Raw genomic sequence first — 23,401 nt, forward strand, 5'->3', positions numbered from 1 at the left:
TTAACACCCACATGCCATCACTCTCTGGATAGCATATTTACCCGTAACGGCAGCCTCATTCTCCTGGATGGAAACAAAGCTGTAGAAATCATCAAGGTAAAGCAATAGATACAACACTTCCATATTTTGAATAACAGCAGTAGAGAAATTAATTTGATAAAAAAGGGTAAGTGATTTAAACAAAATAATAATACATTTTTGTTTCTCCCATATTCCTATAACTAGTGAAATTCTTTGCTTTGATCCATTCAGTCCACCAAGTCAAGCCAGCCAGTCATCAGAGACCGGTTGAGTGACATGTACCTTCCTGCTATCACAGGAAAGATGTCAAACCTGCAGGCAGCAAGGGCCAAACTAAGTCACTCATGTCCTTATCTCTACACAAGCAGACGGCGCGGCTCCACCTCCTCCATCAACTCACAAAGAGCTCCTGACTTAAACAGCAAGCAAGTGAGCTGCCTGACAGTTGGCTTTGACTCTGTTCAGAGATTATCCAGCTATGTGAAAGAACAAGTGATGAGTAACATGCTTCTGTTGGTTGGTCTGTTTGACAGTCTCTGCCTTTAGTGCATTAGTGGCAGTTTTCACATTTCTTTCATGTGAATACATGGATGAAGCAGAATATGCAAGTAAAATTTTAAGAACTTTAATTGGGGGATAATTTTGGTATGTGAACTAGTTATATATCAAGAAAATTTGAATTCTGGTTTCCAGAGTTATCTGAGAGCACAAAAGGAGTCCAAGAAGTCAAATGTTACTGTGACGATGATGTACTTGGGGCAGAGGCTCCCTGGGAACAATCAGGATGAGATGAAAGTGCTTCAGCAAATCTGTGGAGGAGAAAACATCTGTGTGTTTAAAGGATTTGTCCAACCTGGAGGTAGAGCTCATGATCTTGTTACCACACTGAGATATCACTGCTTTAGATCTAATGCAGAGAAAATGGAGATCATATTTTCTGTCCATTTTAAATTACAACATTTTATACTTAAATCTAAAGGTTAAACATTGCAGTAAAGAGATATTAAAATATGTATATGTTAATCATTATGTTTTAAAATAATTATAACTTTGCCAACAGAGGAGCTGCTCACTTTGTTCCTTAGAGCAAAAATAAATATAAAAATGACTGGGTAATAATAAGCTATAATGAAATATAAGAGTTTATATTTTATAATTTAATCATTACCATTATAACACAAGAAATACTTACATATTACTACATATTATTTTTAATAAACATATAACCGAAAAGTGGCCAACTCAAAACAGTCTTTTAATAGTCTCTCATGGAATCATATAGGTATTACTGCTGGTAATTCAGCCACCAGCTCTCTTGCCACTCTCTTCCTCTGGTGTGCCTTATCAGGTCTCCATCCACAATCACAACAATGAGAGACAGGTGTTAGAGTAATTACAGCCCAGGTGACGAGCCTTATCGCTTTCCCTCTCCTGCAGACAGACACATGATCACATGATATTACACATATTATGTCATTAAATAATATGCAGCATGTGTATAGTATTGTGCAAAAGGTTTAGGCACAAGTGAAAAATGTTGCATAGTGAGGATGTCTTCAAATAGTCAATAGTCAAATAGCTTTGAGTGTAGTGTCAGAAAAGTCATATAAATGTAACATGTTCATTCATTCATTCCTTCATTCATTCATATAAAATAACCATTTAAAAATATAATGTGCCCAAGACTTTATTAGATTTATTTTTCTTGCCATAGTCAGTCACTGGGTTATTAAGGCACTATTTTCTGTAAAGCTGCTTTGAAACAATATTAATTTTGAAAGCACTAGATATAAAACTAACTCGACGTCAAATAATACAATAATATAATAAAATAAATTTGATCAATTTAACATTTTTAAGTTTCGATTTGAGAAAAAACTATATAAGAAATTAAAAATATCAATAAATATCAGATATAAAGTAGTATGTATGTGTTTTAATATAATCAGTGTTTTCACTTTACCCAATAGAGCAGTTTCAGTTCACATCCCAGAGACATATGGGTTACCCGTTCAGTGCTACTATCTTTGTGAATGGAATTATGACAGCCAGAATCAGTTCCTGCTGTGAGTACAGATATGCCCCGGGCTTTCAGCAAGGCCGTAGTAGCTGCTTCAGACTCACCCGCCTGAATGGAGGGAAACCTTGCTTTAAGTGAGATATGATGACAAGCAAAACTGATTTTAAACAGATATTTTTACCTTGACCAACTGAGAGGCTTTTACTTCATTTTTCCTTTCACAGATGTGTGAATTCAAGGCATGGTATTGGCACACCAGCAATCGATAATCCAGCTTCAACCTTTCAACAACCTAACTCTAATGAAGGTGTGTGTCTGTATGGCTTTTAGTACTGATCCATGAGATAAAAAGAGCTTATTCTTTTTTTTTATTCAGAATTCAGACTGCCTCACGATAATCAAGCATTCTGTGCAGGTGTGGTGGAGTCGTGCCCCTCTTCCCCTTTGTTCATCCCTCTTGGGATGGAAAGATCAGTGCAGAGAACCAGAAAGCTCTCTAAAGATGCAGGTGTTTTGTCAACAGACAGTGAAGACATGAATGACAGTCTGAAAGAGAGAAGACAGCACAAACGTTATAAAGAACAACGCAGCCAGCGAGCAGATGGCAAAGGCTTGGAAGAATCACAACCACAAAAATTAAATGAACTTGAAGCGAAAACATCAACTTGTTCCAACAACCCCAGACAACAACCACAAAAATCAGCATATGAACAAGCACAAGGCAAAGAGAATTCAGTGACTGAAAATAAATCTAAAGTGCCAGGTAAATACAAATCTTTCCAGCGATGTGGCTCATCAATCTTTATCGTGACTGTCAGTGGACAAGGCAGTTGGATAGTGTTGCTTGCCAGCACAATGTAACACTTTGAAGTTCTCTCACAAAAAGCTTTACTGTAAATCAATAGGTTGTATTTTATTTTATAGACAGCACTATCAAGACTCAAGATTCATTGCAGGAAGCAAAAAATCTGAGTAAACATAATGTGGAGAAAACGATGGATCCTCCAACAATTAATGGAAAAAGCAGAAAGCAGGGAAGACTGAGGGACTTCTATGAAGAATGTGTTGAAATGAGCACTGGTCTGGAATCAGGCCTAGACCTAAAGAGGTGGTTCAAAGTAAACAGTGAGTCAACAACTGTGGCTTTTGCTCAAAGACAGGGTTTTCCCCAGGTCTTTTACCATAAAGGTTATGACAAAAATTAGCTTATATTACTAAGATATGTGTAATGGTATTTACTCTAAATGGTATATTTTAGTTTTTTAAACAAATTATATTGTAGATTTATTGTCCTCAAAACCTGATGGTTAGACGTTACTGTATACTATGTGTGTTAAGATGAAAAATTGCATCTTGTGTGTTGTGTGTTATCTGCTAGAGCATGAGAGAAACAAAATCAAAGAGCAGCTCTCTGCAGGACCCCTGGCCAATGGCTCGGCATCAGATGTGGAATTAAGCGAGGACAGCGACACCAGTGTTCACCAAGCGGGTACAAGGAAACCTCAAATTAATTACAAGCAAGGTTAGCACAGCCGAGGAAACCAGAGTCTACAATCAGTGAATAGTTTAACAATCAATATCCTCTACATTATTAAGTTAATATAAATGTTCTTTCACAGTCATTACAGTTATAACATTCCTTTTTTTTTTTATGAAGGTCTTAAGAATGACACATTTGAGAAAGAACAAGACTTACAAAAACAGGTGAGCTTAACAATAAAACTAAATGCTAAAAATGCTTCAGACCATTTGAAGGCCATATAATCCAAAATATATTTCAGGTCACCAGCTGTAGGACTGATATGGCCCTCTCTAACTGGCATATCCTTCTGTTCTGCACAGTTTAGCAAAGGAAGTCTATGATTTATTACGGTCACACTACATCAATATGGCTTCTCTCACAATTGAAAACATTCCTGTTCATCATTTTAAACATATTTTCTAAAGTACAATTAATGTCTTTAGGCATAAAACTTTTTAAATGTATTAATTAAAAAGATTGGTACCTGACATAAAAAATGAAACTCCGCTCCAGCAATCGCTTTGATAAGGCTTCTCCATTAATCATAAACAACTGGAATGGTCATGTAAAAGACATTAAACAAATTGTGGGAACCCTAAACAACTTGCATAAAATATTCTGAAATCTGAGAATATATTATCAGGAGAATTTTTTACATTTGAGTGTTAAAAAAGACTGACTTTGCTTCAGATGGATGCCATGATGGAGGTGCTTAACAATTCTGATGAGGTGGAGCAACTAATACTGAGAAATACAGGTTTGACTGATGAACTTTTGGAGAGTTTAGCAACAGCACTCAAGAGAAGCCCATCTGAGGTCACAGTAATTAACCTTAATCTGAACCACATCGGACCTCCTGGAGTCCATGTTTTACTGGAACTTCTACAGGCCAAACCACACATTAAAGAACTACTGTAAGTTTCATGCCAATGATCATGCAATCTAAATACATCTCAAAACAAGTGGACTGAACAGAACTGGTTTTCTGATAAAGATACTCTTGGAGGTCGCTATAAATCATTATGAATGATTTCTTTCTTCTTTAGATTATTTGGAAACCAGCTTGGTTTTCTTGGAGTGCAGACACTGCTTAGTGGATTGGCTGAACTTCAAGACAACGCAGCAGCAGCACTGTGTGGAAACCCTGAACAGCTTCTCTTCTCTCCAGTTAGCATTGTGATCAAAGAGTTAGATTTAGGTGGAAATGGCATTGGCAGTGATGGCCTGAGGGTTCTGGCCACTTTCATGAGGTATCATTCACACCTTCAGTATCTGGGTCTGGCCCAGACATCATGCTCAGTCATGGAGGCTTGGACAGATTTGTTTGAAAGTCTGAAAGTAAACGCTGAACTGACACACATCATCTTAGATGAAAACAACCTTGGGGACAATGGTATCAAACTGTTTGCTGAGGCACTGAGATCAAATGAGGTCCTGAGGAAGGTGGACTTGGACAACAATGGTTTTGGTGAAGTCGGGGGAAATCATCTCCTGGAGGCTCTGAGTTCTGGGAGAAAGTGTTCCCTTGAGCATCTCAGCCTTGAGGGGAACTATATCAGCACTGCACTGATGTCTAAAATACAGCAGGAGGTTGGATCTAACAAACCAGCTCCTCTGTAAACACAGGTGAAGTTGGACACAACACAATTAACTTTTGTGGCTTTTAATCCATGTCTGTTAGCTTTGAAGTCATCTACTGTATATACTTGTACTCCTAAAATTAGTCAAAACTTCACTCTTTGCAGAGATACACTATATACAGTTAAAATTTAGTGTCTCTCTTCCAGGAAAGAATGATGACTCATACTGTGCTCACTCATTTTATCCAAAACTTCCCTGTAGAAACGAGGATGTCCCTCCCCTTAATACCACCTTTTTCTTACTAACAATAACACGTAGCAAATCATGGTTCGCAGCTGTGACATAAACGTAAGTCTGTTGGCTAATTGAACAGAAGTGGACGAGCCCTTCAATAAGTCCCATTCCACCTTCCTGTTTTCAATACAAAATATGTCAACAGGAAAGAAAAGTGCACTAATCAAGTTCAGCATACCAATTCACAGGGACTTCAAAATACTTCCTACTATCACAGTTTAATATGCAAAAACACCTATAAGATCAAAACAATTTTTTTTGAACACCCAACTAGCTCGACATAGCAACATTTCAGCCTGATCATAAAAATTGTGTGACTGTGGCAACTTGTGGCAAATGACATTATATGTGTTTCATTACACGTTTTGAGGCAGTTTTGAGGTGAAATGTCCGCTGTGTGAGTTTAAAATTGAGTTAAATGTTCTCTCAAACAGATGAGGTTTTCAGGAAAATGGTCTATTGAGTTTAAAATCAACAAACCTACCTTCCTCCCTACCCTAAACCTAACCAATAGTGTCATAAAAGCAAATGTGAGACGAAAGACACAATTGCTTAAGCAGTTGTTGATGTCAGCTACTGCACAAATTAATTGCACTTAATAAGCTTGTAAATGTTGCTGGTTATATAATGCAAACTGTAACGTTCCTGTGTTGTCTGCCCTATGTTCTCTGTTTCACCCATCACGTTTATGTCATGTTTCCGTGTGGTCTGCTCCGTGTTTTCCATTTCACCCGTCACCGATCCCGTTCCATGTCACGTTTTCCCTGTTGTCCGCCCTGAGTCTCACTGTCTGTGTAGAAAACTTCAATTCCCACAATTCCCGGCCTCCCTACTGCCTGCACTCATCATTGTTCTCACCTGTGTCTCGTTTAGTCTTTATTGTGTCCTTGTGTATTTAAACCCTGTTTGTTCCTCCATTCCCTTGTCGGTCGTTGTATTTGATGTTCTATGTTTCCAATTTTTTATGCCTGCTCTTGTTCCCTTGTTTGATCGTTCGTGGATGTTTCGTGTTCGTGTGTTTATTTCATTTTCCCATCGTGGACCTTTAATTTGTTCCAGTGTCTTGTGTTCCTCTATTATTTAATAAAACCGCTTTTGGATCCGCACCTCTCGTCTGTCTTGTCCAGCTTCCACACCATTCGTGACACAAACATTACATTTTATCTCAACAATTCATGCTCTAGAGTAAAAGTGTTTAGATGTCATAAGATAGCATTGTGTGTGGAACATGTCAAAAAGGAAGTGTTTATGAACTGTTACTCTGCCATTTTCTTGTGCTTTATGTGAAAGTGAATAAAAGTAATTGTTGTTGTTGCACCTCTAGTGTTTATTTTTGATTGATACGTACAACGAGCAACGTAAATATCCTATAAGAAAAATGTAAGTACGGTAACATGATTCTGTGAGATCAGATTGCAACATTGGCTCAACTAATAGCATGAATTTGGGGCAGGGCTATCAATTTGTCTAATTAATGGAAGATGAGGGAGTGTTCTGAAACCCTGTTTGAAAACAATGCAGTGACATAACAATGCTACTATGCAGTGATAGCTGGCAGAATGTAAACAAGCCTGACTTTTGTGTCTTCAGCTAAGGAGGAGATAAACTTTGTGGTCTAGATGTGGCTGTCTTCCAATGCTTTCAAATGAATTGCTTTATTCAGTAATCCATCTATTTGGGAGTTCAGCATAACTTAAAACAGTGGAGGCAAAACTTCAGAGAAATTTTTGCTTGGGCTCTTGACAACTCTTTAAACCACAAGCCAACCGATTCTCCCACTCATGCCTTTTAAAGTCAATGAATTGCCCGTGTATCTAATGGGAGGTGAGATTATAATTTTAGTTCAGGGTACAGTTGAGATTCTGAGACACAGTTTATTGTATGAAATGTGAAATGATCTGTACCAGGAGAGCAGAAATATATTTCTTAATCTACATGTGCCTAAGATCATTACAATCTTGATTAAATTTGCTGCAGTGAAGTTCAATTCTGTTATATCAGTTATGTTCTAAATGTTAACATCATGCAAAAATGTATGTTCATGTTCCCCACTGATCCAAAAGATAAGCCAGAAAAGTTGTAAAACAGACCTCTAATCAGTGGTTTTCAACTGATTTTATTCAGAACCCAGATCTACGTTGCCAAATTTACAGTGAGATCGTTCTATACAATATCATCAGAAGGTATTTGATGTTTATTGCGTTCTTACCGACAGAAGGATGTTTGAAACTTTTAGTTTTATGTTTGACCCCAATTTCAAATAGGTTTTCTTATTTTATAAAAATGAAGCCTGTTGTTCATTGATCATTGTAAGGAGATATCATGAGCCGAAATTGATACAACCAATTTACGATGTAAAACTAATTTACTTAATCATTTATAATAGTTAATAAAAAGCTAATTTTGTTTGATATTCCTTAGTCTATCCACTTGTCACCAACTGACTCATAATGAATCTCCCACAGCTGAAATTTAAATATTGGTAAATACAGGACTTGGGACATCATTTTGGAATCCTCTTTTAATAAAATACACACATTACCACTATTCATTGTGATTTCAAATTAAAGAAAAAAAATTATAGGATGATTGGACTATAATATATAATATTTAGAATATATAATGTATAGATAAATAAATACACCCTGGGTACAATGCCTTGATTCATGGATGAGTAAATTAGTCTCAGTCATTCATGTTACAGTGGCATGGCATTGTTTCATCAGCATGACGTTTTGAAAAACCTCGATCAAAGCTTTCACAAAAGTAATTTATGCTGCTGGTTGTAACTGAGCCAACAAGAAAAACCAATGTACCCTTTGTGTTTTGTCTGGTAAGTCTTCTTTCATTTTATCTACAGATAAGCATGAGTTGAAAGATGGCAGCTGTAATCAATGATAAACTACATTTCCCCTAATAGCATAATTGACAAAGAAAAACAAAAATAGATTCCACTTATCAGAACATTCTCATGGTAATAAGTGTATAATCTTGGCCAGTGCCATTCCCAGTCTTAGTTTTTTAGAGTGCTATTAGAAATCTTAATATGATATTGTGGTCATAAAAATAATGTAAATATTAGGTGAGCCAAAAAAAAAAAAAAACAAAACAAAAAACAACCTAGATACCTCAGATGAAATGGGAAAAATATATATTGTTCACTGTACCATTAAAGAATAACTAAAACAATTCTTCATTAATATAACTTTAGTTTAGAGCACACAAAAATGTAATTTATAAAAACAACAATTAAATTAAATATGATCCCAACTTCTGAGGCATTCCTGGATTCAAAGACTTGATCCAAATGCCTTTCAAATTAATCTGCTTGAAACAAAGACTGTTAGAAAAACCTTTTCAACCCTTGTGCCAAGAGCCAGTTCCCTTTGCACATCCATGTCCTTCATGGAAATGCAGCTAATGAAAACGTTTTCTTAGTTTTAAAGCAAAGCCACTGTCTGGAGTTTAAAATCCAAAATGTGAAAGCCTAATGGAAAAATTGCAAACACTCAGATGTGACTTGACTAGTGATATGTAATAGAAGTGAATAGAAATAGAGGTGGAGCTTAGTTAAGCAAAATGAATATACCCTTTCTACAACATTAAAACCACCTGCCTAATACCATGTAGGTCCCCCTTGTGCCGCCAAAACAGCTCTGACAAATTGAGGCATAGACTCCTCAAGACCCCTGAAGATGTCCTGTTTTATCTGGCACCAAGATGTTAGCAGCAGATCCTTTAAGTCCTGTAAGTTGTGAGATTGGGGGATCGGATTTGTTGGTCCAGCACATATTGATGCTCTCTCTCTCTCTCTCTCTCTCTCTCTCTCTCTATATATATATATATATTAATATATATTTATTATTTAATAGGAAACCGTGGGGAGAAAAGTCATATCAAGAGTTTCACTACATGTAGTTCTGTGTATGGTTATGTATGTGACCAATAAAACCTGAAACTTGAAATTCAAAAACTGACAGTTACCTGAAAGGTGTCATTATAATGAGATAATATAGGTCATTCACTTCACCTGTCAGTGCTTAGATGATTTGTTTTGTATTCTTTTTCTAATGGGTATATAAATAGGTTGGAAGGACGTTTTAGGCTTATATTGCACAGAAGTATTTCTGTTTTCTACAACATGAACTAGTGTTAACCAATGTTTTTATTTTTGGCATCACTACTCTCCATGGCAGTGATGTGTGAGCAAATGGAAAGTGGATCCACCCCTTCTGTCAATGGACAGTTGTCTGGTGAGCAAGGTGAACAGACTGGTATTAATACATTTCGGGGATGTTAGCAGACAACAGTGACTTTCTGACAACAGGATGCAGGCAGTGTGGTGTGGAAAGGTGTGTTTGTGTATAATTTAGGCTGGCAGTGTGTTTTTGTTTGCTCAGACAAGGCTCAGGTGCAAGACAGTATAGTCTCGTTTTACTTATTTGCTTTTATCTGATAATTGTGAACCACATGCAGCCAGACATCCTGATTTAAAAGGGCATTCAGTGCTCATTTTCAACTTAAAATATATATAATTTTCATGTGTGATAAACAATGTAAATCAAACCACATGTGCATACAGCATTCCATGCCAGCTTATTACCACAGGGTCATAGGAATATATTTGACAGTATTTGGTCTCTTAAATGCACAATATTATGTACAATTTAGACTGAAAACATCTGCCAAAACCCTCCAGGGTCTGTATCAAGCAGCATACTGCAAGGGCATTAGACATAAAGCTCTACTGGGACACAGGACCCCCATTACTCATATCGCTTTTTTTCTTTCTTTTTTTTTTTTTCTTGAAAGCCTATTGCGTGCAAGAACTGTGCAACACAATGCACTATACAAACTTCCATTTCTTAAGGTACTATTCCTACATGGCAACAAGTACTGAGAAAGGTAACCATGTAGAGATATTAATCTTTATGAAAATATTTAAGTATCATCAACATACTGTACATGAACCTTCTCAACATGTTTTACAGCATAAAATGCATACACTGTGTATGCAAATAACAAAACTGGAGAAAACTTTCTTGCACATTTGCATTCTTCTATATTACACATTACACATCAGGAAAACCTCTTTCAAGTAAGTCTATGGAATTGCACTATCCAACGTCAGGCAAAACAGCCTCAGACGAAATGGCTTTATACAAAAAGGTCTCAGAATGAGCAGAGAGTTGGTTGCTAGGTAAGCGTTGGTTGCTAGACAGAGTTGGTAGCTAAACTGGCTGAGTTTGGTTGCTAGCTTGAGAAACTAGCTGAGCTATCTCTAAATTTATAAAAGCAGAAGTGTCGTTTCTATAAATTATTAACTAGCTAGCTAACATAATTGGTGTAAGTTTAAACTGACGTTTGAAACTCATTAAGTTTACTTGTAACAACAATTCAAAACAAGCTAACCTATAGTTATTTATAGTCGCTAGGTAATTAGCACACAGCAGCCATAGTTACTGCCAACTGTTTATTTACTGTCCTAAACTAGCGCTAGCAAATTCAGTTATTAATTTAATATCCAAAAGATTGATTCATTGTTATCATACACAATAAAAGAATGTGTTTATTTTCTCTGCAATTCCATAGAATTGACAGAGGTTTTACTGAGACTTGATGCTTTTTCGGCTGAGGATGCAGTTTGTTGATCAAGTCTTACCTCCCTTAAACTCATCTCTCCTTTCTGCTTTCCTGTCCCTGCTTCGTACAAAGAATTTTCTGATGTCCATCTACAGGAGCCAATAATATTTTAGTCAAAATAAGATCGGTTTTATTTAGAAACTTACTTTAGTTCCATCATGTTTTCATAGCCTACCTCAATTCTGACTTGTGTGCCGACACCTGGGTAGGGTTGCACCAGCTGTGTGTAAGTTCTCACGTAAGTTAAGAGGTAAAGTTCACACTAAGGGTTTACTAGTTAGTTTGTAACTAAGTCAGTGCTTAATTTGGTTGCACCACCTGTTCTTAAGGCAAAACTTAACTAGTAGGTCGTAAACTCTCCATAAAGTAATGCATAGTCGCATAATATGATGTTTACCCATATTTATCCAATAAATAGCCTTCAAATTTGTACACAGAAGTGTTAAAAAGTTTTATATCACTACGGTTGATGTTCAAACCTTGTCTGCTCGTGTAAGTGTCAGCTGTAATAAATGATATCCCCATTAAATAAGATACGTAATACAAGTAGATTTTATAAATAGTATATTTGCCCTGTGTAAATAACAATATATAGGAACTGTATCTAAAATAAATGAGGGGTGTAAATAAATAAATGCTAATACATCAGGCTGGAAAAATAGACATTTATTCATTTTAATATCTTATATATTTTGTATATGTTGACTTGACGATGCACACTGAAAACTGCACCGTTTGAATGGTTTCATGCTGAAGAACCGCTTAAAAGTATTTTTTTTCTCTCTCTTGTAAATGTAAACGAGTGTAAATGCCAACATAATCATATATATCAAAATGATTGATGACTATCACGCAAAACATGAGCACATTGATGTCATTAAATGAGTCTGCTTTTTTATTCCAACCATTAGCTAATCCTGGTCGGAGGCTTCCATAAATATATCGTTTATACGTAGGGTTACGTTCTACCTAAGTTTAATGTTGCAACGCTCAAATATTTAGTAGTGCGTAAGTTGTGACTTAGTGCCCATTATTCCACAACTAGGCTAAATTGTAATGTACGTAGGGGCCTATAGCTGGTGCAACCGGCCCCTGGATTTGTGTGTGTGGCTGTGCGCATTGCAGTGGCTTTGGTTATAGCAAGCGCACAGGCGCGCCGCACGGACATGGATTTCTGCACGCATGCATCTCATTTGTGTTTTCGGGTTAAACTGTGTTACTTTTTTTAATTGGGTGGGTTACTGCGATGCATTTAGATTCATCCATTTCTATTTCCGGGATTATCAATCTAAATGAATGCACTGACAAATAATGTAAATTTTTAAAACTCAAACTTGAGATTTTACTGGGGCACAGCAGATTTATACTGGGGCACGTGCCCCAATAAAAGGAGTCTAGAGACGCCTCTGGCATACTGTATATTTCCTCAATATCTAAATCCTCTTTTCAGTATTTTCAGTATTTCCTCTTGGGATGTTGCTAAAATGCACAAGCCAGGCTACTGACTGAAGCAAATTAAGTTTTCGGAAAGTTTTTTTTTTTTTCAATTTTCAAGGAATGTGGTTAACAGTGTTGACTGAAGCCAAATCCAAACAGGACACTTGTTGTTTAGGGCAGGTCACTGCCAAGACTTTACTGATGTCCAAACAAGCCGAACACTTCAAAGAGATGAAACACTCAGAGGAATGCCTTGCTGATAAACAGTATTTTTGTTCAGGGGCAAGAGCATCTAAGAAGCTATGTTCAAATCTTTGATATTTCAATACTGAAATTCTAAATACTAACAATTTATGAAATTCATGTTTATTTTCAATTCAAATTTTCATTTAAATTGTTATGCTGATTATGATTTTTTTTTTGTTAAAATAAGTGGACACACCCCCCCTCCTCTACAGTGCCCCGCCACTCTCGCCCTCAGGTGGAAGTGTCCGCCAACGCAGGTACGGGCGTGGCTTCTGGGCTGACCTGCTGGAGTTGCGGGGATCCGGGACACTTCCTGGGATCAATGCCCCGTGATGGAGCTGGGGACTGTGGTCCGGATCCCCGATGCCCCACAGGCTGTCCCCAACCGAGCCGGAGCGTACCGGATACCGGTAAGAATCAAGGGGGGTACTCACCAAGCATTGGTGGACACCAGTTGTAATCAAACCACTATCCACCAAGGCTTGGTTTAACATGGGGCATTGGGCACAGGTAAAACGGTGAGGGTGAAGTGTGTGCATGGGGATATTCACAAATACCCTGTGGTGACCCTTGCAATAAAATTTCGGGGAACAAAACATAGAGTGTAAGCCACGGTTAGTTCCCGCCTCACCCATCCACTGATTTTGGGAATTAATTGGCCTGAATTCAAGAATGTATTAAAGGGAATATGTGCGGATGGGTCCTGCATGAAAGCGAGGAGAGGTGTTATGTGCGATGCTCCTGCTCCACGTCAGGATGACATGAGGGGGGGTGAGGCTGTGGCCCCTCCTATCATCAGGGGGATCCCCGAAGGGGATTTCCCTATGGAGCAGTCGCGAGACGAAACCCTCAAGCACGCCTTTGACCAAGTGAGAGTGATTGATGGTAAACAACTCCACAAGAATGTCGCACTTTCATATCCCTATTTTACAATTATATTACGGGAAATGGTTTTCCAGGCGGCTCACTATTATCCGATGGCAGGTCACCTAGGGGAAAGAAAAACACTGAACCGCTTAATAGCCTGTTTTTATTGGCCGGGCATCGGTGGCGATGTCTGCAGGTGGTGCCGTGAATGTCAGCTGGTGAATCTGCCGGCCACCCCAAAAGCGCCATTGTGCCCTCTTCCGCTAATCAAGGTCCCCTTCGAGAGACTTGGCATGGACCTAATCAGGCCATTAGAGCGATCAGTATGAGGACATCACTTTGTATTAGTCCTAGTGGATTATGCGATATCCGGAAGCAGTGCCTCTAATCAACATCTCAACATGTAGTGTTGCGGACGCACTTTTCAAAATAATCTCCCGGGTGGGGATTCCGAAAGAAATCCTCACCGATCAGGGCACAAGCTTTATGTCACGTACACTATGCAAGCTTTATGAACTATTGGGGATTAAATCAATTCATTGGTTACGGTAGTTCCGGAGAGGGCGAAGCTCGGGCCGAAGGTGAATACAAACCACAATCATAACACCCCGGTCACTTGTTGGGACCAGCTCTCTCCATATCAACTCACAGAGGTTGCCGAGTCACAACAGGAGTTTGCAGATGTGTTTTCCCCTCTACCGGGTCATACGAACATCCCCCAGCACCACATCGAGACCAAACCGGGAGTGGTGGTACATAGCCGTCCCTATCGCTTGCCCGAACACATAAAGAAAATAATTCGGGAAGAATTGGATGCGATGCTTGATATGGGGATAATAGAAGAATCCCACAGTGATTTGTCCAGCCCGGTTGTTCTTGTTCCCAAGAGTGACGGGTCTGTATGGTTCTGTGTGGATTATAGAAAAGTGTCTAAATTTGACGCATACCCGATGCCCCTTGTTGATGAGTTGCTCGATTGGTTAGGTACTGCTCGGTTTTATTCAACGTTGGATTTGACAAAGGGTTATTGGCAGATCCCCTTGACACCAGTTTCCCACGAAAAAACAGCCTTCTCCACGTCGTTCGGATTGCACCAATTTATGATACTTCCTTTCGGTTTGTTTGGGGCCCCGGCTACGTTTCAGCATCTTATGGACCATATCCTCCGGCCGCATTTGGCTTACGCCACTGCCTATTTAGATGATATCATAATTTACAGTAATGATTGGCAGCGGCACATGCAACATCTGAGGGCGGTCCTGAGATCGCTGCAGCGGACAGGGCTCACAGCAAACCTCAAGAAGTGCGTGATTGGGCATGTGGAGGTACTGTATCTGGGGTTCTACTTGGGCCCCAAGACCAAAAACGGGGTGAGGCAGTTCCTGGGGCTGGCTGGCTTTTATAGGAGGTTTGTGCCTAATTTTTCAGACATCACCAGCCCGCTGACTGACCTCACTAAAAAGGGGGCTCCAGACCCAGTCCAGTGGTCGGAGCAGTGCCAACAGGCGTTCAGGCAGGTTAAAGCCGCACTTTGTGGGGGACCGCTTTTACATGCACCTAACTCCCTTTCTTATTGCAGATGGATGCTTCAGACAGAGGGCTGGGGCAGTAATCTCGCAGGTGGTGGAGGGAGAGGAGCGCCCGGTTCTGTACATCAGTTCTCTCGTTGAGGGAAACCAAGTACAGCACCATGGAGAAGGAGTGTCTGGCCATCAAGTAGGTGGTCCTCACTCTCCGATATTACCTGCTGGGGCGGGCCTTCACTCTCTGCTCAGATCACGCCCCACTCCAATGGCTTCACTGCACTAACGCCCGGATCACGTGGTATCTGGCCCTCCAGCCTTTTAAGTTCAAGGTGGTCCACAGACCTGGGGTGCAGATGGCTGTCGCTGACTTCCTTTCCAGAAATGGGGGGTGGTAGTCAGGCCAGATGGCGCCCCGGCCTGAGTTGGGCGGTGGGGGTATGTGGCAGCGGGGGCGTGGTCAAGCGCCCGTCCGGGGAGAGAAAGCTGTAAGGGTGCTTGCACCTCAGCTAAATTATGTCTAACACCTGTCTCTAATTTCAGTGAGCATGGGGAGAGCGGCATAAAAACGGCCACAGAACCTCCAGACGGGGAGAGAGTCAGAGACTGGGAGAGCCCGGCTGTTGTGAAGCTGAGTATAATTGTGAAGCTGAAAAGATCTGTGTTAAGTTGTTAAGCTGTAAAGTGCTGAGTTGACGAATTAGAGTGTTACCTTTGTTTGTAGCAACCTGCCTCCCGTGTCCTCACTATGTAATTCTCTACAGCCCCTTTATAGGCCTTTCTGACCTTGCTGGTTTTCATTAATCAGGTTCATTCAGTAACACTGCAAAGAAGGAAAACATAGGCTATATATTTTATGGTCAGAAGGATACTTAAGACCTTAAATAGAAATGTTTCATTGTGTTTTGAAGCTCATTGCAATTGGGCACTTTTATATCCTTAGCTGGCAGTTGCTGTAAACTCTTAATTGGTAGTCTAAAACTCATAGGATTTCCTATGTACCATAGACCTGCAATTTATAAGTATTATATGTATTTATAAGTAAAATATGTATTTATAATTATATAGTCACAATCATATGTTTTAAAAGTATCAGCATTGCTGAGCTAGAAAGCTGAGGAAATATATTAATCTGAGTTTTAATAATTTTTCAAAATGTCCTGTTTACTTATGTGGAAAGGGTAAATAATCCAACAGGAGCTGAATCATTGAGTCTAGCTGTACACCGGACACATGCATCAGCTGTTTGGCTGTACTGTACTGTGCATACTCTATCAAAGCATAGCCTCTTTTTAAAAGCAGCTGTCCAAGCGTTTCCTCGAAACCAGTAATTAGTGCTTTAAGCAGGGATTTAAAGTTTCTGCTGATACTTTAGCAAAACCTTTTTTTACTTGTTTTGTAAAATCAATCTTACAAACATCTAATTTCATTCAAAGCAAACATTTACGTAAGAATGGATATGTGAACAATTTACACAAAAATGTGTTTTGCTCATGTTCATGAATGAGAACCATTCTGTATTATGTGTGTATTTAATCAAAATGTACTGTTATATTTTCACCGGCAAATAACATCTTTTGATTCATAGGTAAACTGTAAACTAAAAAATTTATAAACTAAGCAGTCCAGCATTTGTTAATGACTTTTTACTTGGCTCAATATGTCCACAGAAAAATCCACTAATTTCTGGCAAAGGTTGAACTTATGAAATCCATTGTAATAAGAACATTCTCTAGTTGAGAAAAATAAATCTGACTTGACACCTGTAAGTAGTTCACTTTTTTATATGACAGCTACTGGAAAAAGAATTTGTTATATGTTTGGCAGGCAGGCAGGATGGACGGACGGACAGACAGATAGACAGACAGATAGATAGAAATACATTGTCAAAAGTTTTCAGAGTGCAGTGTGCACCCTGCTCATGTTTGGGACAATACTGTCTGTGCACAGGTGGAGGGATCCAGTTCTACTAAACTGAATGTGTGCAATGTTGTTAAACAATGCTGGACACTGTCGTGCTTGAGGGCCAGTCAATGAGGACTTTATTTGGAGGAGGAATTTCACATGGCACCAGCACACTATTCAGACCTGAAAGATGATGACATTTAAAGGGGCATTCAGCAGTTCTCTAGCTAGTGTTAGCATTGCTCTTCTTTGTGTATTTTAAGTACCAATACTACAGCGGTGTTAGATTCTGTACTGCCACCTATCGATGTGGATAAACATGATCGTCTCTGCTGCCCCCAACAGCTTTGGAATATTATTTGCATCTGGAAAATGTCGGAGTTTGAGGTAATTTCTAAAGTAATTTGTTACAACAATAATATAATTGCTTTGCCTAAAAACAAAGGTCAGAATTCAAGTGAACAGACTTCTACAGTTATATATATTCCCTCATATTAATATTCTTTGGAGACTGTCTACGTTTCACGTTATTTCTAAAGATAGTCATTACCATTATTAGAGAACTGCTTAGCGTAAAATAAACCTCAACTATCTACAGAATTATATGGTAAAAGGAAAGATTAGAATTGTTTTTTAGATTAAATTTAGCAATACTGTATTTGAAGAACTTGTTTGTTTCTAAGCAACCAACATCATGGTGTACTCAAAATCCACAAAAATCACTGTGCCACGCTACTAAACAATTGAAGACATATACCATTTCTTAGAGGTGGTGGTAGATGGGTCCCCCTTACTATAGCTGTGATAACTAAAATAAATAAAATGATACGTTGCTTTCCGTTTGCGTTTGTAAACACCACTGAAAATGGTCGATTACTAACATACTTTGACTACACATGCAATTTTAAAGTTGAGTTTTCTGTAAATTCCACTGATACTATTTTAGAGAGTGGTCTAAACAATTGATAATGTTTTACCTGTCCAAAAAAAAAAGAAGCAACATCGGCATCACTACTCATGTTTTTCTCCGTCATCAAATATTTCCACCTTTGTGTATTCCGTTCCAATGTTTACTTACTTGTCTTCTTGCTTCTGACCTTTTTCGCTTCTTCGGCAGTACAGCTACTGAATCTTCTGTTGTCTCTGCTTCTAAAGCACGATCATAAGTATGTTCCATTGTATTCTGTTTGCTCTTCGCAACACCAAACAACACTGCGCTAAGCATAGCCAAGCGTATCTGCTTAGCAATGAGCACAAGGATTTTCTTCTTTGACGTTTAGTGAAACACAGCGGACCACGTCATTTCAACATGGCGAAACACGTTGAAGGGGTGACCCGCACCATGTATAATAAAAACACTATTTTAGAAAACTATTATGAGTACAGTCTTCATCTCATGTGAGTGCACACCACTCAGATCACACTTCACAAAAACACATTTCATTTGTTAATGAGTAAAACTTTTCAAATGAGCCCAAATTAATGAATCAGTGCTGCTTAACATTTCCTTAGAGTGGAAAACACACATTGTCTTGCCAATGTCCTCCATATCTCTTTTAACATATTTCAGACAGCCAAATGTTCCAGATGATAAGACTAAGCAAAATTCAGCCTGCATAAGTTCTACTGTGAAATTGTATGTGTATTATTCTGAAAGAAAATACCTTTAATTTGCATTGCATTTGTTTTCGTGTACAAATCTTTTTAAATAAAAGTTTTAAATAACCTTTACAAGATACTTTAGAAAAATTTCCAAATGAAAACTGAGTTGCAATGGGAGGACAAAAGATTCACAGTAAAAGTCACCTCCGGCAAATAAATTATTTTCTTTAACTGTTGAATACGAACAGTGTTTCTTTATATATTTCGTTCTTTGTCTGACGAATGAATAAAATTCACGCCTGCCTTTGGAAAGACACACCTTCCAGTGATTCGCCTCTTCTTTCACAAGCGAAGTGTGTCTTTCTCGCAAAGACTGTTGGCGGCGACAGAGGGAAAGATGTTTCCAGTGTCCCAATTTAACTTCAGCTGCGTGCCTACTACTAAGTACTTGAGATATTATCGGCGACTTGACTAAGCGCCTGTGGTTGACCTCAGCAAATCATGTCTGTGTGTGCCGCATTTGACTTAACTATTTCAGTTTTCAGCATCATCGGATCGTTGACTGTCAGATGGAGAAGTTTACATCGCGACACACTGATCACCCGCTTTGGAAAGTACTAGATATGGCATTTGGGGAAGACTACGGGATGTGGTATTGTACTGCAGTGTTGCATTGAGACCATCAGCAGTTATTAAGGGACATTCTGTTATGGAAGTAATTCAACAGATCTGTCATGTCTTGACTGCACCAAACACTCGCGAGGAAGAATGAAGTAAGCGCGATGGAGCCGGACAATGGCCCGCACTCCAAACTCAAAGCAGCTGGAGTCGGGGGGTGAGTAACAGAACTCGTTATGAGAATAAATAGAAAGATTTCAGAGAAATGTTAAATGGGTCAGAAATTAGCCTGGAAGAATGAGTTCACGCTCTACGGGACGAAGTACATGATGTCCATTCTTGAGTGCTGGAAACTTGATGAACGAATGGGACGCAGAAGACTTGCAGAATATTGTTTGTTTAAATAAATAAATAATACTACTAATAATAAAAATAATAATAATTAAAAAAAAATTCGTGGCAATCTTTCCTTACATGCTTTTGTTTTAGGTTAATATTTTTGTATGCAGTGATTTACAGTTGAGCCAAACAATTAATGAATTATAAGGGACATTTTGCCGATATTTTGCAAAAGCAGTTTGTTCTTTATTTAGTTTTAAAATCTGAAGAAGAAGAAAAAAGTCTCTCTGGATGACCATTTCTGTTGATTTGGAAGTGACCTAATCCAGCAGTTTCCTTTTGAAATATTGTATTATTAGTAGTATTTTAGATTTATAGATTGTTTTAGTTTTCAAGCATTTATCAAGATCTATAAGCAGTCTATAAGCATTTTTCAACATTTATGTTGGGTGTTTTTATAACTTCATTGGTAGCCTAACACTTTACAGAAAGGTTATTCTTTAACATGAGTTAACTACATGAATGAACAATGCTTTTACAGCAATTATTGACTTTGGTTAATGGTAATTTCAACATTAAAAGTTGTATGCATTAATATTAGTTGCCAAAACTAACATTAATAAATGCAGAACAAATATGGTTAATTAATAGTATTTGATGCCTAATGCAGTTGCTATTGGCAACAAATACAACATACAACCTCATTGTAGATTTCATCTCTCATTTTCCATTTATCTTCTGTTTAAATTAGTGCTCTCTCTCTCTCTCTCTCTCTCTCTTTCTCTCTCTTGCTCGCTCTCTGGGATGAGGTGAGAGGGCATGCTGGATGGGGGCTGCACAGCAAGTGCTAAAGTTCTCCTGGCTCTATCAAGAGAATGCTGTTTGAAGTAAAACGTCATGGTTACTGTTGTAACCTCCATTCCCCAATGGAAGGACTGTCTTGGGTTACTTAACTGTAACCCCTGTTCCCTGATAAAAGCGGAACGAGATGCTGTGCTGATTTAGAGCTTTGGGAACATCTTTTAGGTGTGACCAGCTGTGAATATGTGTGCAACACGTCAATGAAATTAACAAAATGTATAGCCTCCGCCGGTGACATCATCAGGATGCACCGGTAAAGGGCTATAAATAGATGCGCCACATACAAGAGCAGTCCTGGGGCATCTTCAGTGTGGCAATGAAGTGCAGCATCTCGTTCTGCTTTTATCAGGGAACAGGGGTTACAGTTAAGTAACCCAAGATGTTCCCTATCAAAAAGCTACACTTTGGGACCGAGAATACCCACGCAGCCGAACTGTGGATGTCCGGACCCCTTACGGTTGTGTACTTGTGCTCACAAGAGCGCGAGTGGTCTCAGACATGAGCTTGTGATGTAGACTCAAGGACATAAGAGCCCAGAGTAGCATGAACATCCAAACTATAGAATCATATGAATGTATGCGGAAAGGACTTGCCCACCGCATTACAAACATGTTGCAGAGGGATACCTCTGGCTAAAGCTTTAGGGGGTGACCCCTCTGGTAGAGTGAGCCCTGATACCTTCTGGTGAAGCTTGACCGCGTGCCACGTAGGCCAGGGCAATAGCATCCATCACCCAATGTGACATGGTTTGCTTGGTGGCAGCCGCACCTTTGTTAAGACCCCTATGACAAACAAATAGTTGCCCTGACTTACACCACTGGCTAGTGCGGTGGACATAAGTCTGAAGGGCGCGGACTGGACACAGTTTGTGAAGTCTTTCCTGCTCCGGGGTTATAAACGGCGGGGAGCAGAAGGCTTCGAGAGTGACCGGATGTACGGTCGAGAAAGGAACCTTAGGCAGGTAGTCAGGGTTAGGGTGCAATATTGCTTTAGCCATTCCTGGGGCAAAATCTAAGCAGGATAGCAAGACGGACAGAGCCTGTAGGTCCCCAATTATTTATAGAGAAGTAATTGCCATAAGAAAAACTACCTTGAGAGTCAGAAGTTTATCAGACGCTGACTCTAGAAGTTCAAAGGGGGTCTGAACCAGACCCTTAAGGACTATTGCTAAGTCCCATGAAGGGATCCTGGTCCTAGCAGGAGGTTTTGAACGCATGGCTCCACGAACAAAGCGAGTGAGCAGGGGATGTCTCCCCAAAGGCATCCCGTCAATCAAGGCGTGGCAAGCCGATACAGTGGCCACATAAACCCTGAGAGTTGTGGGGGCATGTGCCTACTGATAATTTTTCCTGCAAAAGCACAGAACTGAAGCAATCTGGCAGTTAACTGGATCTGCATTATGTGCACTGCACCATCTTTCAAAGACTCCCCATTTATTGGCATAACGTCTTCTAGTAGAGGGAGCCATAGCACTCAGGTGAAAGCTCAGTGTCCCTCAGTTGGTACCTTTCAGGGGCCAAACATGAAGGTTCCACAGCTCAGGCTGGGGATGAAATATTGTCCCCTGCGCCTGGGACAGAAGGTCCCTCCTGTCCAGAATCGCAGAAGGCGAGCCATCGAGGAGAGACATTATCTCAGAGAACCATACCCTGTTCGGCCAATGCGCACTATCAGTAAGAGGCAAGACCCTTGCTGGTGAACTCTGGCCAAGACTCCCGGGAACAGAGAAACCGGAGGAAACACATACATTCTGGGCCATGTATGTGCCATCGCGTCCAGACCCAGGGGGGCTGGGTGACTCAGAGAGAAGTAGAGGGGACATTGCGCTGTCTGTTGGGAAGCAAAGAGGTTCACTTCCACTCTGTATAATCTCAACCAGATTTGTTCCACTACCTCAGGGTCAGTATTCTCTGTCTGAACAGTAAATCTGCTCCCACATTCAGGCATCCAGGGATATAAACTGCTCTGATTGACAGGAGCTTGCCCTGGGCCCAAAGGAGAATCTGCCATGCCAGTCTGTTGAGCTGGCGTGAATGTAGACCTCCTTGATGGTTTATGTAAGAGACTACAGCTATGTTGTGCATCCGCACCAGGACATGGCAGCCTCTCAAATACTGGAGGAAGTATTTCAGAGACAGAAATACCACCATCAACTCAAGGCAGTTGATGTACCAATCGAGATGATGACTCTCCCATTTCCCATGAGCTGGATGACCACGTAAGTCCGCACCCCAGCCCATTAGGGAGGCGTCTGTCATTAGCAATTTGCGATGGCAAGACGCACCTAGAGTGGGACCCAAAGTGAGGAACCGGGGTCTTAACCACATAGAAAGGGTACGAAACGTGCGGAACGTAACCCTTATCTGCCCCTTGGATGAAATCCCCTGGCTTTGAGCCACAACTGAAACGGTCTCATGTGCAGAAGGCCCAAAGGAATCACCGAGGATGCAGATGCCATGAGATAATATTCATTGATACTGACGAACAGTGCAACCTTGACCTAGACTGACTTTGCTCAGGGTGTTCTGAAAGGACACGATTCGAGCAGGAGACAATTGTGCCCGCATCATGATCGAATTCCATACAACCCCTAGATAGGTAATTTCCTGAGTAGGAGAGAGAACACTCTTTTTGACGTTGAGTCTCAGACCCAGAGAAACCAGATGAGCTAAGACGATAACTCTGTGGTGAAAAGCCAGTTCTTGTGACTGTGCTAGTATCAGCCAGTCGTCTATATAATTCAGAATGTGGATGCCCCGGAGTCGCAAAGGAGCTAGTGCTGCATCCATACATTCCGTGAATGTGTAGGATGATAGGGCTAAGCTGAATGGAAGAACCCGATATTGGAAAGCTTCGCCCCTGAAAGCAAACCTCAGGAACTTCCTGTGTTGTGGCAGAATTTCTATATGGAAATATGCATCC

The 23,401-nt window shown here is 39.8% G+C and overlaps 1 protein-coding gene across 1 annotated transcript in view; it reads left to right on the forward strand.

Annotated features, from left to right (window-relative positions):
- Nucleotides 1–19,046: 19,046 nt before the first annotated feature.
- The window catches only part of LOC127642884 (collagen alpha-1(XXVII) chain B-like), a 122,118-nt gene continuing 117,763 nt past the window's right edge, over nucleotides 19,047–23,401 (forward strand). The window contains exon 1 of the mRNA XM_052125317.1: nucleotides 19,047–19,496. Within this exon, the coding sequence (XP_051981277.1) occupies nucleotides 19,444–19,496 (53 nt within the window). The 5' untranslated portion in view covers nucleotides 19,047–19,443. The remainder of the gene's footprint in view (nucleotides 19,497–23,401) is intronic.

The sequence above is a fragment of the Xyrauchen texanus genome, chromosome 4 (assembly GCF_025860055.1).
Source record: "Xyrauchen texanus isolate HMW12.3.18 chromosome 4, RBS_HiC_50CHRs, whole genome shotgun sequence".
NCBI lineage: Eukaryota > Metazoa > Chordata > Actinopteri > Cypriniformes > Catostomidae > Xyrauchen > Xyrauchen texanus.